General features: G+C 43.8%; 1 protein-coding gene across 1 annotated transcript in view; it reads left to right on the top strand.

Moving 5' to 3' along the window:
* Positions 1-18,648, top strand: part of LOC112119700 (glutamate receptor ionotropic, NMDA 3A) — an 83,882-nt gene that overhangs the window by 62,549 nt on the left and 2,685 nt on the right. The window contains exon 7 of the mRNA XM_026646519.2: positions 4,380-4,531. Coding sequence (XP_026502304.1) covers positions 4,380-4,531 — 152 coding nt within the window. The remainder of the gene's footprint in view (positions 1-4,379; positions 4,532-18,648) is intronic.

Below are 18,648 nucleotides of genomic sequence, written 5' to 3'. Positions count from 1 at the left end.
CAGGCCCACTGGGTATTGAGCTATTGTGAGGTATAGCAATACAATCTTACTGCAATAAAATCTCACAATATCTCAGTACATTTTAAAAATAATTCAGTAAATACTACATGATTCTCCATTGCAGAGTCCAAATACATGTCTGCACCTGTAATATGTGCCTTCTAATCAAGAAATATAAGGCCAGATTCCAATTTACACCAAGGCCACCTTGTGCTGCTCTGGGAGTGTGAAGTGGCTGCAAAGTGGTTGGAGTCAGAGATGGCAATTTCCTGTGGAAAACTAGTTTAGGAAGGGGCAGTGGGAACATGGTAAGTGGGGAACATGGAGACCTGGGAGATGGGTCGGAAACGAGAGGGAGTGTGGGCTATATTGGCAGAGAGAAAGGAGGGTCAGGGCAAAACTGGGAGGCAAGATCAAACCAGTATCTTAGATGCCTATATACAAATGCGAGAAGTATGGGTAATAAGCAGGAAGAACTGGAAGTGCTAATAAATAAATACAACTATGACATTGTTGGCATCACTGAAACTTGGTGGGATAATACACATGATTGGGATGTTGGTGTGGATGAGTACAGCTTGCTCAGGAAGGATAGACAGAGGGAAAAGGGAGGAGGTGTTGCCTTATATATTAAAAATGTACACACTTGGACTGAGATGGAGATGGACAGAGGAGACGGAAGTGTTGAGAGTCTCTGGGTTAGGCTAAAAGAGGTAAAAAACAAGGGTGATGTCATGCTAGGAGTCTACTACAGGCCACCTAACCAGGTGGAAGAGGTGGATGAGGCTTTTCTTAAACAACTAACAAAATCATCCAAAGCCCAAGATTTGGTGGTGATGGGGGACTTCAACTATCCAAATATATGTTGGGAAAATAACACAGCAGGGCACAGACTATCCAACAAATTCTTGGACTGCATTGCAGACAACTTTTTATTTCAGAAGGCTGAAAAAGCTACTAGGGAGGAAGCTGTTCTAGACTTGATTTTAACAAATAGGGAGGAACTTGTTGAGAATTTGAAAGTAGAAGGCAGCTTGGGTGAAAGTGATCATGAAATCATAGAGTTTGCAATTCTAAGGAAGGGTAGAAGGGAGAACAGCAAAATAGAGACAATGGATTTCAGGAAGGCGGATTTTGGTAAGCTCAGAGAGCTGATAGGTAAGGTCCCATGGGAATCAAGACTGAGGGGAAAAACAACTGAGGAGAGTTGGCAGTTTTTCAAAGAGATACTATTAAGGGCCCAAAAGCAAGCTATTCCGCTGGTTAGGAAAGATAGAAAATGTGGCAAAAGACCACCTTGGCTTAACCACGAGATCTTGCATGATCTAAAAAATAAAAAGGAATCATATAGAAAATGGAAGCTCGGACAAATTACAAAGGATGAATATAGGCAAACAACACAGGAATGCAGGGGCAAGATTAGAAAGGCAAAGGCACAAAATGAGCTCAAACTAGCTACAGGAATAAAGGGAAACAAGAAGACTTTTTATCAATACATTAGAAGCAAGAGGAAGACCAAAGACAGGGTAGGCCCACTGCTCAGTGTGGAGGGAGAAACAGTAACAGGAAACTTGGAAATGGCAGAGATGCTTAATGACTTCTTTGTTTCGGTCTTCACCGAGAAGTCTGAAGGAATGCCTAACATAGTGAATGCTGATGGGAAGGGGGTAGGTTTAGCAGATAAAATAAAAAAAGAACAAGTTAAAAATCACTTAGAAAAGTTAGATGCCTGCAAGTCACCAGGGCCTGATGAAATGCATCCTAGAATACTGAAGTAGCTAATAGAGGAGTTATCTGAGCCTCTAGCTATTATCTTTGGAAAATCATGGGAGACGGGAGAGATTCCAGAAGACTGGAAAAGGGCAAAAATAGTGCCCATCTATAAAAAGGGAAATAAAAACAACCCAGGAAACTACAGACCAATTAGTTTAACTTCTGTGCCAGGGAAGATAATGGAGCAAGTAATTAAGAAAATCATCTGCAAACACTTGGAAGGTGGTAAGGTGATAGGGAACAGCCAGCAAGGATTTGTAAAGAACAGATCATGTCAAACCAATCTGATAGCTTTCTTCGATAGGATAACGAGTCTTGTGGATAAGGGAGAAGCTGTGGATGTGGTATACCTAGACTTTAGTAAGGCATTTGATACGGTCTCGCATGATATTCTTATCGATAAACTAGGCAAATACAATTTAGATGGGGCTACTATAAGGTGGGTGCATAACTGACTGGATAACCGTACTCAGAGAGTTGTTATTAATGGTTCCCAATCCTGCTGGAAAGGCATAACAAGTGGGGTTCCGCAGGGGTCTGTTTTGGGACCAGCTCTGTTCAATATCTTCATTAACGACTTAGATATTGGCATAGAAAGTACGCTTATTAAGTTTGCAGATGATACCAAACTGGGAGGGATTGCAACTGCTTTGGAGGACAGGGTCATAATTCAAAATGATCTGGACAAATTGGAGAAATGGTCTGAGGTAAACAGGATGAAGTTTAACAAAGACAGATGCAAAGTGCTCCACTTAGGAAGGAACAATCAGTTTCACACATACAGAATGGGAAGAGACTGTCTAGGAAGGAGTATGGTAGAAAGGGATCTAGGGGTTATAGTGGACCACAAGCTAAATATGAGTCAACAGTGTGATGCTGTTGCAAAAGAAGCAAACATGATTCTGGGATGTATTAACAGGTGTGTTGTGAGCAAGACACGAGAAGTCATTCTCCCGCTCTACTCTGCGCTGGTTAGGCCTCAACTGGAGTATTGTGTCCAGTTCTGGGCACCGCATTTCAAGAAAGATGTGGAGAAATTGGAGAGGGTCCAGAGAAGAGTAACAAGAATGATTAAAGGTCTTGAGAACATGACCTATGAAGGAAGGCTGAAAGAATTGGGTTTGTTTAGTTTGGAAAAGAGAAGACTGAGAGGGGACATGATAGCAGTTTTCAGGTATCTAAAAGGGTGTCATAAGGAGGAGGGAGAAAACTTGTTCACCTTAGCCTCTAAGGATAGAGCAAGAAGCAATGGGCTTAAACTGCAGCAAGGGAGGTTTAGGTTGGACATTAGGAAAAAGTTCCTAACTGTCAGGGTGGTTAAACACTGGAATAAATTGCCTAGGGAGGTTGTGGAAACTCCATCTCTAGAGATATTTAAGAGTAGGTTAGATAAATGTCTATCAGGGATGGTCTAGACGGTATTTGGTCCTGCCTTGAGGGCGGGGGACTGGACTCGATGACCTCTCGAGGTCCCTTCCAGTCCTAGAATCTATGAATCTATGAAATACTGGCTTAAATCAGGAAAAATAATTGCATCAGTGTCCATCAAGTTCAGCAAGCATAGAACAAATCTTTTCAAACTTCAGATACATCCATTCAAAACTGAGGAATAGTCTCGGTCTAGCCACTCCATCAAAATTGGTCTTCTGCTACAGAACGCTTTATGACACAATGATCCAGTCTGCAACTCTCGCATGCGTCTGATTGCTTAATGCTTGAAGCCTACAGCTCTGCATTGCTGTCATTTTCATATAATCGAATGGTTGTTGAATGTTGTTTCTATAAGAGTGGAAACTGAAATTAGAGTCAAGACATGTATAACTTCCTTGAGAAAATACCAAACCAAAACATACACAGACGTTCCGAAGTTCAATATTATAATTCTATATATTAGCATTACGCCCACTGCAGTTTTATTTTTTATTTGTACAACCCTAAATTAATCTATGAATATATTGCCTTATGTAACCACAATTTGAATATAGAACTAAAACTAAGTGTAATGTGGTATGCATTAACAAAACAGTTTTTAAAATAGAAAATGCCTTAAACTGCGACTAACTATTTTTTCTCAGGATGGTCAAAACAATGATTTTACCTGGTAAAAAACCACTTTGGTAAATATCATGCCAGCCCGGCTTGGAATTTATTCCCACTTGAAGGCCCTTTTACATTGCCAGAGTGATGTAAAGAGGTCTGGGTATAAATGAGAGAGGCCCATAGCAAATGCATAGAAGAGGCTGTGTTTCTGAAATGAAGGCATTCAGAAAACATTCACATGCATGTTGCAGTATCACGGTGTGGAATTTCTTTGGCTTCTAATTGTGCACTTTTGTTTTTGCAGGCCTAGTCATTTGCATGAGTAATTGTGTGTGCACAAATGCGGTTTGCATGATCCTGTTTTCCATTGTGAAATCTCATTTGGGTTTGGGCCCCTTCACACTATAGAGGAGTCAATGCACAGCTTTGGACCTGGTTTTCGGACCCTAGAGCAAAGCACAGCACCGTGCCACACACAGACCTGAAGAGGATGTGTTGATACCAACTACTCATGGACAACCAAAACCAACCCAACTAAAAAACCTTGTATTTGTATTTTCTCCTAGGGTACGGCATTGGCCTTCCTCCAAATTCTCCACTGACCTCAAATATATCTGAGCTCATAAGCCAATACAAGTCCCATGGCTTCATGGACGTGCTGCATGACAAGTGGTACAAGGTCGTACCATGTGGGAAAAGAAGTTTTGCGGTCACGGAGGTAAGCAGTCCATTTAGTGGTCATAGAAATGACCGTGTCTGGGGTTTGCGCTGACTGCTTATTATTTGGAAGGTTCATGACACACAAACAGACAAGAGTCTCTGGCTGGGCGAGATTACAATCTAAGGCTGGAAGTGGTAGCTCAATGCGCTATGATTACGAATAGACCAGTGTGGTCGGGAACAAAGCACAGGGATAACAGGAGTAAGATTGCATGGTTGCATTGGATGGTGAAGCTCGCATCACATAGGTTCTGTACGTGTGTTAGAGCAGAATACAATGTGTAATGTTGCATCATGTGGTTAGAACAGCAGATTTTGTAGATGCAGGTACACGTTGTTAAGTGGAATCAGTTTAGTGTAGTTGTACAGTGACTAGTTTTAGTTTCACATAGGTCACTCTCTGAAGTAGCTGACAGCAGGAATATCACAGGAAAAAGAACAGACTGGGAGAATCTCAGCTAGTCTAATAATATAACTGTGCCTACTGAGAGGGTACCTTCTGCTACAAGGATAACAAAGATTTCAGCTAATTACACTTTCTTATTTGCAGATTGGAACTTTAGAACCTAAAAATAGGGGGCTTTAAGCTATCATTGTATGAACAAAGTAAATGCATATTTAATAACTTAGCAAAACTGAAATATAAAAAAAGGCCAATCCTCAGTTGGAGTAATCTGGCGTGACTCTACTGAAATCAACGGATCTAAGCCAATGTTTAGAGCAGCTGAGAATATGGTCCAGTGTAGAATAAAAAGACATCTAATATGAATGAGAAGAGAGGTAGTCTTCTTGGGTGAATCTAAGGGTTAAAAGGTTAAAAAGTGAATTCAAGAAATCAAAGTCTTGAGGAACCTAAAAAGAGTTTGTAGTTTAGAAATTAGCATGTTACGTACATTTTGTTCCAAAGTGCTGTACCCTGACACAAGCTATCAAATTTCTGCTCATATGAAGTACACAGTCATGGATCCTCAGCTGAGTCAGCCCAACCCTACCCCAGCCCTCAGGGTTACATGGGTATCTGGAAGAGCGACCAGAAAATTCCACACAAGAGCCTGATTTTGTGGAATTTCCATTTCTCCAGTTCTGCCCACGCCCAAAAGATTCAGATGAGCATCTAAATTCCTTGGTCGAACTGAACCACTAAAGCTATTGGAGGTTTATCCATCACTAATTGTTAATAGCATGTTCTAGAGACTGGCCCAAAGAAAAACCCAGAAACAAATATCCTCAAACTTTGGTGGAGTGTAGATCTGAATCCGTATCTACATTTTGCAGCTTGCATCAGTGTTTAGTATTTTCATTAATGTCAACATGAACCTAATTAACACTTTTTTAGTTCCCTCAATAAAAACGTATACTTTTGTGTCTCTAATGTTCAGCCAAATTCCAGGAAAATAAATTTCGAGGGGGGGGGTGGCGGGGAGAGAAGCTTAGTCGAGGCAATTTCTGATCCAGTTTATCTGGAAACTATATTAATATCCAAAGGGAAATGTTCTTGGGGAAAGGCCAGGTTTTAATGCAGCATATCGACTCTTGACAGCCTGTTCGTTCTGTGACCTCCTGTTATTTTACATTGGAAAACAAGTCTCTTGAATTAAACCTGATCAAGATTGCCAATAGGCAATGGCAGTTAATTAGCACAAGTTGCTTAAAATTGAAAACCTTTGTCTGCCAGGGACAAACTCGACTTTTGAGTGCTTCCCTATGAAATGTTAAATTGGCTTGTTAAGCGTTTGCATTTTAAAGAGGGCAGTCAAAGCTCAAATACATTTGACAAGTCTCTTTTTGACGAGTCCTTTGGAAGCTTTGCCATGGAAGCAGGGCAATGTTTGTTTTCAACCCCATATAGAACTACATGGAGCGTGGGACCATAATAAGGGAGCTTCATTAAACTGAATTTTAGAATTTCTGATCATGGGATTTAATCATACAAGACTGTAGTTCTGTGGTTGTTAGCAATGGGGGTTTCTTAACGTATACCCAGAAGCCTGAGTATAGAACTCCCCACAGAGCAGGGAATCTCAAGTTTCATTGAAATGCTCTTTTGCCTCTCCCCCAGTTACATTGACAACAAAATGGATGAACTGAATGACTTCGGTGTCTGATTCACAGAACCCCTAACCTCTGTCTGTCTCCATCTCACTCTCTCGCCTACTTCCTACTTCTGTGATACAGAAGGGCCAGGGAGCAGTGGTAGAGGGGAAATATATAAGCCCTAGGCTAATTAAGGCGTGGTTCCCTGTAGACTAGGGAGGATTGCTACAGGTTAATTGGAGCACCTGTAGTCAATTAAGGCCCTGTCAGGAACCTAGTAAAACCCCCCTGCTTCAGGCAGTCAGAGGAGAAAAGAAAAGACAAGATGACTGGAGCTTGGAGGTGTGTTGTGAGATCTGAAAGAGCAGAGAACCAAAGTAAGGGAGACTCCCTCCCCCAGTGTCTAAGGACTGAAGATAACCCCTCCCAAGGGGGAAGAGGGTACGAAACCCACAGGGATTGCAAGGGGCTGGGACTCAGAACGAGGAGCAAACCCAGACCCCTCCCCTGCTTCCCTCCTCTACCACCTTCCCGGGCCACTAGCGGGGCCTTTGGCGCACAAGAGCAGGGGCAAAGGGTGGCGTTTTAGGGTCCGTCCCCCCCAAAAAAGCGCAGAACCCACCATATGAACATCAGCCATCTTGTCACAAGACCTATAGGGTCCACCAGCTGGCAATGTGCCATACAGATCACAACTCTCATCTCTGCTGTTAAAAATACATTGGAACTGCTGAACATGGATTTTTTCCTCCTCTTTTCCACTTTCACCCACACAGATGCATTGACATGCAGCCCCAGGGGGGCTGTTCAGACCTTGCACTAAATGAAGCATGGCCAGCTCTCTTCATGAAAGTGAACTGAATAGAATCAGAGTCCACTGGCGTTCTGATGGCAATGCAGCTCTCACAGACGGACTGACAGATGTCTAGAAGACTGTAGTCATTAAACCCCCTTGTTCATTTTGAAAGCTTCAATGATGTAGGTGGGCAAGGGACTCACCATCATACTGAAGTAGGGTTCTAATGGGCAAGAGACAGAGCTAGAGACATACCTCGTTATCAGGAGCCTCTGAAGAAATTAATGCAGTCCAGGGCTATGTTAACTTTGACTTTTGAAACCATAGTTGTACAGCCACATAACCTATTCTTTAGTGTCAGGCAGAATAGATCTCAGGAGTGTGACGTGTTGCTACGTGTTTTCTCCTCTGCAAGTCAACCCATCACAGCATTTCACACCCATCCAAAACCAACAAAAAACAAAACAAAAAAAAGCCTCCCAAAGTTTTTAGTGATCCAGACAATTTTTGGATGAATATATTAGACGGGTACAGACAAAAGCAGAAACCACCTGAAACCCAAAGATGTAAGATCTGCACCACACCATATCTAGAGCATTTTATTTGCATGTGTAGGGTCTAGAGAGAGAGTGGGGATATAAGGAACCTTACCTGTGGCATCAGTATCTCATTGAGCCAACTGAATTCCAGAATCAGACTTTTGGCTAGAGATAGAATTCAGATCCAGATTTTAAGCATCCCCAACATTAGTCAGTTCTGCAATTTTGGCTGCAGTTTCTTTCTACTTTTCTCAAGAGGCTCTTGTTTGCGGGGGCATTTCTCAGGCCCTCAAGATTGTCTCTAAAATCTCAGGACTTTTGGCTGTGCCACCATAAGACTGACAGTGAATAGATTAGAAGAGGGAAAGATAGATAGGACCTGCCCAGGCAAGCTGCGGAGAAGACGCTCCTTGAGTCTTGCTATTTTCTAGATTCATTTAAAATCATTTATTTGATGTCTTTTTTTTTTTTAAGGGTGGGAGAGCGTCAGTTAAGAGGAGTCATGTTGGTCTTTCCTCTTGCCCACTGTAAACATGCATGGATAGATCAAGACATTAAAGAACTACAGCACATAATTACCTCAATAGAGACAACTAGTGGCTATAACATTAAAAAGGTTCCACATATCTTTGTTGAAGGAACATTACATACATGCTTTTTAGGTGCTACTTGTACTCAGTTAATGAGGGATGAATCAGGAAGGAAAGCACACAATTTGTTGACCTGGAATAGATGAAATAGCAACCTGAAATCAGCAGATATTGAGAGAGACTAAATATTGAAACCATGTCATTCTTGTCATTTTTCTGATTCTAACCAGTTTAAACACACAAAACTAATAAGAGAAGTGCTCCTGCACATCCATCTACTGTCAACACTGCAGTAACATTGTGACCGATCCAAAGCCCACTGAAATCAATGATATTCATGAGGTTGCAATCAAGCACTTTATGTAGTTTTAGCCCAGTCCTGTGTGATGCTAAGAGACCTGGGTCAAGATCATTGGGTCCTATGGTAACAGCTCAGACCATATCTGTCTGAGGCAGGTAGAAATGGTGGCATTATCAAAGCAGGCAAAGATTCCCAATGGCCTGCTAAGAATATGAATATGAGAAGAGATAAGGGAAGAGTGGGGAGAAACGTCTGCAAAAATTTTCTCCAGTTCAAAAGAGCATTTCAGTTTGACTGTGTTCGCAACCTGTGTGTGTTTCCTTTCTGCGAATCTTCAAATACGTCAGCTTTACTAGCTTTGTCACAATTCCAGGGTGAGCTGCACTTCAGACCCCTTTTAGTCCCTCTTGAGCGCACCCTTCGGGTGACACTTCCCCTCTCTCACTTCCCCTCAGGGGCGGCTCCAGGCACCAGCGCAGCAAGCGCGTGCCTGGGGTTGCCAGCCGCGGGGGGCGGCAGTCAGGCAGCGTTCAGCGGCATGCCTCCGGGAGGTCCGCCGGTCCCGCAGTTTCGTTGGCAATTCGGCGGCAGGTACACCGAAGGCGCGGGACCGGCAGATCACCTGCAGAAACGCCGCCGAATCCGCATGACCAGCCGTGCTTGGGGCAGCAAAAAACATAGAGCTGCCCCTGCTTCCCCTTGCAGGGGACTCTCAGTGGCCGCCCGCCCCCAGCTCCCAACAGCACTAACCCGACAGGCCAAACTGTGTTGGGCACCTTTGAGCACTTTGCCTCCAGGGGCCTGTGACTTAACCAGCGAGCTGGTTAAAGTGACTCAAAAATCGCTTCTTCACAACCAAGCATTAGTCAGTCACCCAGAGCACATAGCAAGCAGAGAGAAGGGATAAACAACAAAAGGCCTCTATGCCTGGCTCCTTCCTGCACTTTATTCTCTCCTTGCCAGTGTTGGATAAGTTCCACTCAGGCCAGACCTTCCTACTTCTAGGCATGGAGTGACAGACCCCTGCAGCTTTCTCTGTCTCTGTGTCAGAGACTCCTCTCCAGCCACCGCTGACTACTCAACCCTAGACCAGGATCTTTACAGTTTTAGTATCTCCTTTGACCCTGTTTTTGGGCCTGGGAAGACTAGACCTTGCTAGCCTTGCTGGAGCATTCCCCAGTTAGATTTAAGCTCTCTGGGGCAGAGACTGTATCTTTGTTCTGTTTGTACAGCACCCAGAACAATGGGGTCCTGTTCCATGATTGGGACTCCTAGGTACCACGGTAATACACATAAAAATAATGATCACACCATGACCATGGTTTCCTCCAGGACCTTACCTATTCTCCAACTATATTTTATCTTTGCCACTGTTGCATTTGCTGTTTGCTTTCCCCCCTACCAGCATCCTTTAAGTAAACTCTTTGCAGTCAGACAGGATAATAGCAAACAGATAAACTGAGGTGCATAAGACTTTCATAAAAAAAAAGCAGATAACTCCCTCATTCTTCATATGTGTAATATTTTTAACCTGAATGCTGGAATTTTCTATGAAAACTTTAACATATTTTATTACAATGACATTAATATACATGTAAAATTCATGCTTTCTTAAATATTTTCCCAGCACAATGCTTTATTAATAGAGCTGTGAAACACCTTTGCAATTAAGGCGGAGACCCTGTGACATCTGCCTGCAGGGCCGGCTCTAGGTTTTTTGCTAGCCCAAGCAAAAAACAAACAAACAAAAACCCTCTGAGAGCGCAACTGCCGAAGCAAAAAAACCAACCAAACAAAATAAAAACCCCACCCGGAATGCCGCCCCTGGAATTGTGCCGCCCCAAGCACGTGCTTGGTTTGGGTTGTAATGACTAATTCAAAACTTAGATTACGTTCTTGGAGAAATTCACCAAAATTGCCAAAACGTTTGAGCAAATCTGGGCCCAGTCTCCAGCAGATGGAGGGTGATTTATGGTTTCATAAAGAAGAATCATAGAAGATTAGAGTTGGAAGAGACCTCAGGAGGTCATCTAGTCTAACCCCTTGCTCAAAGCAGGACCAACCCCAACTAAATCATCCCAGCCAGGGCTCTGTCAAGCCGGGCCTTAAAAACCTCTAAGGAAGGAGATTCCACCACCTCCCTAGGTAACCCATTCCAGTGCTTCACCACCCTCCTGGTGAAATAGTGTTTCCTAATATCCAACCTAGACCTCCCCCATTGCAACTTGAGACCATTGCTCCTTGTTCTGTCATCTGCCACCACTGAGAACAGCCAAGTTCCATCCTCTTTGGAACCCCCCTTCAGGTAGTTGAAGGCTGCTATCAAATCCCTCCTCACCCTTCTCTTCTGCAGACTGAATAAGCCCAGTTCCCTCAGCCTCTCCTCATAAATCATATGCCCCAGCCGCCTAATCATTTTCGTTGCCTTCCATTGGACTCTCTCCAATTTGTCCACATCCTTTCTGTAGTGGGGGACCCAAAACTGGACACAATACTCCAGATGTGGCCTCACCAGTGCCGAATAGAGGGGAATAATCACTTCCCTCGATCTGCTGGCAAAGCTCCTTCTAATGCAGCCCAATATGTCATTAGCCTTCTTTACAACAAGGGCACACTGTTGACTCTATTCAGCTTCTCATCCCCTGTAATCCCCAGGTCCTTTTCTGCAGAACTGCTACTTAGCCAGTTGGTCCCCAGCCTGTAGCAGTGCATGGGATTCTTCCATCCTAAGTGCAGGACTCTGCACTTGTCCTTGTTGAACCTCATCAGATTTCTTTTGGCCCAATCCTCCAATTTGTCTAGATCACTCTGGACCCTATCCCTACCCTCCAACGTAGCTACCTCTCCCCCCAACTTAGCGTCATCCGCGAACTTGCTGAGGGTGCAATCCATCCCATCATCCAGATCATTAATGAAGATGTTGAACAAAACCGGCCCCAGGACTGACCCCTGGGGCCCTCCACTTGATACTGGTTGCCAACTAGACATTGAACCATTGATCACTACCCATTGAGCCCGACAATCTAGCCAGCTTTCTATTCACTTTATAGTCCATTCATCCAATTCATACTACTTTAACTTGCTGGCAAGAATACTGTGGAAGACCATATCAAAAGCTTTGCTAAAGTCAAGATATATCACATCCACTGCTTTCCCCTCATCCACAGAGCCAGTTATCTCATCATAAAAGGCAATCAGGTTGGTCAGGATTGACTTGCCCTTGGTGAATCCATGTTGACTGTTCCTAGTCACCTTCCTCTCCTCCAAGTGCTTCAAAATGGATTCCTTGAGGACCTGCTCCATGATTTTTTCGGGGACTGAGGTGAGACTGACCAGTCTGTAGCTCCCTGGATTCTCCTTCTTCCCTTTTTTAAAGAAGAGCACTATATTTGCCTTTTTCCAATCGTCCGGGACCTCCCACAATCAACACGAGTTTTCAAAGATAATGGCCAATGACTCTGCAATCACATCAGCCAACTGCCTCAGCACCCTCAGATGTATTAGATCCGGATGCATAGACTTGGGCATGTCCAGCTTTTTAAATAGTCCTTAACCTGTTATTTCACCACTGAGGGCTGCTCACCTCCTCCCCATACTGTGCTGTCCAGTGCAGCAGTCTGGGAGCTGACTTATCTGTGAAGACTGAGTCAAAAACAGCATTGAGTCACTAGGTTGCCTCCCCCATTCAGTAAGGGTGCCACACTTTCCCTGACCACCTTCTTGTTGCTAACATACCTATAGAAACCCTTCTTGTTACCCTTCATATCCCTTGCTAGCTGCAACTCCAGTTGTGCTTTTGCCTTCCTGATTACACCCCTGCATGCTCGAGCAATATTTTTATACTCCTCCCTAGTCATCTGTCCATGTTTCCACTTCTTGTAAGCTTCCTTTTTAAGTTTAAGCTCACTGAAGATTTCTCTGTTAAGCCAAGTTGGTCACCTGCCATATTTGCTATTCTTTCTGCACATTGGCATGATTTGTTCCTGCGCCCTCAATAAGGCTTCTTTAAAATACAGCCAGCTCTCCTGGGCTTCTTTCCCCCTCACATTAGCCTCCAAGGGGATCCTGCCCATTAGTGCCCTGAGGGAGTCAAAGTCTGCTTTTCTGAAGTCCAGGATCCATATTCTGCTGCTCTCCTTCCTTCCTTTTGTCAGGATCCTGAACTCAACCATCTCATGGTCACTGCTGCCCAGGTTGCCACCCACTTCTACTTCCCCTACCAATTCTCCCTGGTTGTGAGCAGCAGGTCAAGAGGAGCACGGCCCCTGGTTGGTTCCTCCAGCACTTGCACCAGGAAGTTGTCCCCAACCCACTCCAAAACCTCCTGGATTGTCTGTGCACTGCTGTATTGCTCTCCCAGCAGATGTCAGGGTGATTGAAGTCCCCCATGAGAACTAGGGCCTGTGATCTGGAAACTTCTGTTAGTTGTCCAAAGAAAGCTTCGGCAAATGCAAATGCATGACAGCTATGCAAATCTTGTGTTTGCCGTTTCCCCAGGTCATCGTGAGGTGGGCAGTTCACTTGGATCAACATAAAAGAACTTGTTTGCTTGAACCATTGTAAACAAACTACTGCATTTCATGTGGTTCTCGCTATTGCCTCCCTGTGCATTAGGTAAGTGAGGCAAACCCAAAACAGGAGTGGTTTATAAAGAACAGGAACATGTGAAGATTCAGAATTGTTCCTCCTTCTCTTAAGAGTGCACAATGGCCCAAGCAGCAGAGCTTACCAGAGAAACAGCAGCTTTCAGGGAGTCAGAGAACTGGTAACACTAGGGCCCTTCTGCATGGCCCATCAGACAGTGCTCAGAATAATTCTCCATTCCCATGGTGTGAATTCAGCTAGCCCCTGTGCAGCCTATCCTGGCTGAAAGAGGGTGATCTTTAATTAATAGGATGTTAATCATCATGTATAGTCCACACTGAGACCTAGACAGTGAATGGCTTCATATTTTTATTGCTTTTGGATGAATATTTGGCCAGCTACACATTGCACATGTCAATTAAGAATAGTAGCATAAAATGGAATATACATGAGTGAAATATTGATCAATATGGCCCCTAAACTGATGAAATATCCATCTTCCTATTTTGTCATCACTCCTGTAGGATATTACCAAACCTTATCCATCTGCCACTTCTGTACTTTTGGGGATTAATTTCTCTTTAGATTCATTTCAAGATTTTTCTTCCTACTCATCATTCTTGTCTCATCTTACCTTCGGGACCTGTTCTTTCCAGTGGCAGAGGTGGCTGTCTGCCCCTTCCACCTCCCCTTATTTGGCAGCTCCTTGGTCATTTAAAATGACATTAGAAAACAGTCGTCTTGGAAAGGCACAAGCCAAACTGAGTCTGGGGACATTTGAATGCCTCGAAATGCAGGAGGGAAATCACAGGAAGGAGTTTGGTGGCCCAGAGGTTGGTAGCCTCTTTACCTTCCTTGACCTTTAGAAGCACTCTCAGTAGAAGTGCTCACAGGGGTTATGTTATCATGTCGGTCAATGCTGGCTAGCACCAGAAAATCATTCTTGGAAGACCTGCCTTGTAGAGGCTCCTATGAATGACTTAATTGACTCACATTGCCTGATACACTTACTAGTAAGTGTCACTATCTGTAAGGTATTCTTCGTGATCTCTAAATCATGGGAAAAGCAAATGAGCCTAGTATCTGAGTCATCTCAGGTCCAAATTGGCATAGGCAGCAATTAAATTAAGTCTGAGTGTCCCATTCCAGCCTTGAATGAATTTTTCTATACTGAAAAAAATCAAGTCTCTGGCGAGGGTAGAACAAAGACTAGGATGGAAGGATTCATAATGATCAGGGTTCAGCAGCATGGGTCAAGCTATGTGACAGAGCCTGCAAAATATTTGCACGTTATTCCTGGCTCTAACCGTTGCAGCGAGACTCATTGCCCTGTTTACACTACACTTTTGCCCTCAACGTCTCACCATTGCAACCACCAATACCACTCAGCAGTGGGACCAGCAATAGAAGCCCTGTTGCACACAAAGGGCTAGTTTATACTCCATTGAGAGTTCGGTTTGTTCTCTCTCTTTCCTGTGGCATTCTTTTAGGACTAGGATATTTGAGGGACTCGGGGTTGGATAGCAAGTGTTTTCTCTGCGTGCATCTCTTGTTAGTTGCATGGCTTCCTTCCATTTGAATAATTTCTTGGGAGGTTCTCTTGTTTGTTTAATTGAATGCTGGGCTTGATTTCCCTCCTTAAATTTACCTCGGTTTGATTACCCAAAATCTCATCCTGGTTTATTGGACAAAGTTTGCACTGGCTGTATTTTTACATGGAGTAATTATTGCATGTGCCATTGAAGAAGGGGTGTGGATGTCTCAACAGCGTAGTAATGGGCTTTAGAGCCTTTCTTCTCTAGGAAACCAGTTCAGCTCAAGCTCAGGAGTGATCGAAGGGTATTTCTCTCTACAGTCTGTTTGGTGGCCCATGTACAGTAAGTTAGTTCTCTCAGTCCTGCTATTCCTAGACAGGTGTCAATGTCACCAAACCATCCCTCTAGGTGGAAGGAAGGACAAAGATTGAATAGTGCAACTTGTTGTCCCCTGGGATCTCGAGAGATGGTCACTTCAGGTTAGGGTTAGGGGGAGATACATGGACTCCCATGGTGAGCAGCTGTCTGAAAAACAGGCGGACACTGAGATTATATCTACACTACAATACAAAGCCCACGGCACCAAGTCTCAGAGCCCAGGTCAATTGACTCAGGCTTGCAGGGTTTGGGCGTGGGGCTAAAAATTGCAGTATAGACAGACAGCCTGGGCTCCAGCCGAGGCCCCGAGACCCACCCCACTCACCAGGTCTCAGAGCCTGGGCTCCAGCCCGAGCCCACACATCTTCCTTGCAATTTTTAGCCCTGCAGCCTGAGCCCCATGATCCCAAGTCAGCTGACCTGGGCCAGCCATGCCACAGGTCTTCCATTGCAGTGTAGACAAACCATGGCAGGTTCTGTGGAGGAGTCAGAAAGAACCAGGCTTTTCCAGATCCAAGGAATGGTAAGCCTGAGAAAGGGCCAGAGATGTGTGTACTCTGATTTATTGCTTTTAAGATACGTTTTCTCTGAAATGCTTTTGTTCTAAGTCAATAATATTTTGCTCGAAGGAGGCAGCTGGATCACAACAGTTCGATTCAACCCGAACCATTTTTTTTTTCTAAATTGCCAGCCAACCTAAGGGGGGGGGGGGAATCAATTATTCACCCAGCTCTGCATATATGAGTATTAAGTCTGCTGACTGGGAAAGCGAGGAAGAGCTTAAAAGAATACACTGGAAAATTGATGACAGATTTGGATTTCAAGCAGCTTGTTCAAACTGAACAAGGACTTTCCTTTCCTAAAAAGCAAGTGGTCTCACTTAGCTCATTACTTAATGAATCAGGCAAAGATGCTGCACCTCATTCATCAGCAGGTGATGCTAAGGACGTGATCTTGGATTTCAAAGCGAGGGCTGATGGAGTGTTCGTTCTCATTCCTTTCGCCCTTATTGAGAGGGACTGGATTATGGATTTGGCTGGGAAGAAGAGAGATTTGTTATCAAAGTCCATGGATATTTTTCCAGACCGATGTTGAACTACTGAGAGCAAGACAGACATTTGTTTCTCTAAGGAAATACTTGAGGCCAGGCTGGCTTCAATGGAGTTACTCAGATTTGTACCAGCTGAAGAGCTGGCCCTTCGAGTCTCAGGCCTAGATCCTTAAAGGCATTTAGGTGCCTAACTCCCATTGCAATAAACGGCAATTGGACACCTCAGTACCTTTGAGGATCTGGACCTCAGTGCTGTGGCTACTGTTCTTGACCATGCCAAATTAAGGATGACCTACATAAATGGGGCTAAACATATATTTGTGACTTTGATGCGACATCCTTTCCAAGAGCACACAGAGTAACCAGCACACATGGGGCCCCATGGAAGTGAAGGAAGGATGCTTTAATGATTAAGCACAGAACTAGGCTTCAGGAGATCTGCCTTCTCTGCCGCTATCTTCCTGCAACCACAGGCGTGTCATTTAACCTCTGTGTGCCTCAGCTTACCCCCTCTGAAGTGGGGGATAATGATTCCTACCTCGCAGAGGTATGAAAGTTAAGCCACTGATCCTTATCAAACACGTTAAGGTCCTGGGGTGGAAGATGCTATAGAAAGGATATTACTTATTATGGTTATTACAAAGACATCAATAGTGCTGCTGTTTAGCCCTCAACAGCAAATCATCATGGAATGCAATAAAGCTGCTGTATACAGTGTTGCAGCCGTGTGGGTCCCAGGATATTAGAGACACAAGGTAACCTGAAGACGAGCTCTGTGGAAACTCAAAAGCTTGTGTCTCTCACCAACAGAAGTTGGTCCAGTAGAAGATATCACCTCACCCACCTTGTCTCTGTAATAAAGCTGCTGGGAAGTCTTGCAAAGAAGACTCATGAGGTTTGTAAACAGTCAAGGTTGGTCCATTGATAGCAGACTGAGATTAGCCATCAAATCTAATATAGCCAAGAGGAGGGAGGAGGACACCAGCATGATTTCCTTTAGCAGGAAGGTAAGAGGACTTGTTGATTTTCCAGGCAAAGCTTAAAGGAATATCTAGACTGCTGCTGATTCTCAGCTCTCCTCCCAACCTTGATATTTTTGTCTGCTTACATGTGACTTGTGGCATTGAGTGCACAGAACCATTAAACACAAACCATCAGCTTTTAAAAAAGGAAAATGCACATGTGCACACACAAAACTAGAAAAGTTATCATTTTGCAAGGAATTGCAGGGGAGGGATTAGTACGTCTCTCTCTCCAAGGATGTATAAATAGGTGGATACAGACTTTCCTAATTCTTGCATTTCTACACCTTTCTAACTGCAGTTTTGCCCATTACTTAGCAGCAAACAGTTTGGAGAGAGTAATGAAAAGCATCATACCTCCATGGCCATCTTTTGGGCAGAGTTGTCACTTGAGTGCCCACTATGGTTGCTCAGAACTTCATAGCTACAGCAGGGATAGATTTCAGAACCTCTTGCTCCCAAAACACAGCTACTACCACTTGAACTTGGGTTGTAAACTCTTTGAGGCAGAGACTGTCTTTTTGTTCTGTGGATGTACAGTACCTAGCACACTAGGTCCTGGTCTAGATCTGTGGCTTCTAGGTGCTACTGCAATACAAACATTATACAAATAAAAATATGGGAATTTCTGCTGGCAGTATAGGACCTATGACACACAGTTGTATATTTCAATCCTGCTCAGAAGAGAGCTGTGATATAGAAAAAACGGTTTATTCAATTCTGTCTGTTCTGTCTGAAAATAGAGCTGAACATGTATGCATTATACACAAAAAGTCCTGTGGCACCTTACAGACTAATGGATGTATTGGAGCATAAGCTTTTGTGGGTGAATACATGCGTCTGACGAAGTGGGCATTCACCCACGAAAGCTTATGCTCCAATACATCTGTTAGTCTATAAGGGGCCACAGGACTCTTTGTAGCTTTTTACAGATCCAGACTAACACGTCTACCCCTCTGATACTTGGCATTATACACAGTGAGCAGTGAAGCTTGGCGTTCTGCTATGCGGTGATGTAAAATGAGACCACAACGTATAATACGATGCACTGTATCTCTGTTGTCTTGATTTATGTGTTGTGCAGTATAAACCACTAAGAAAATTAGCAATTTATAATAGTTCACACACCTGTTATTGTGTTGAATCATTTCATACTCTCCAAGCCAAGGTGTGGTAATTATTTTCTCCCCCTCCTACTTGTCCTGTTTAACTTATTCCTAAAATTTATCTCTAAAGTGTGGCCTTTGATGGGTGGCTGCTTCATTGTGTTTATCTTCTTTTTATC

The sequence above is a fragment of the Terrapene carolina genome, unplaced genomic scaffold (genome assembly GCF_002925995.2).
Source record: "Terrapene carolina triunguis isolate 2854851 unplaced genomic scaffold, T_m_triunguis-2.0 Scaffold35098, whole genome shotgun sequence".
Lineage (NCBI taxonomy): Eukaryota > Metazoa > Chordata > Testudines > Emydidae > Terrapene > Terrapene triunguis.
This window is presented reverse-complemented; position numbering and strand designations above follow the sequence as displayed.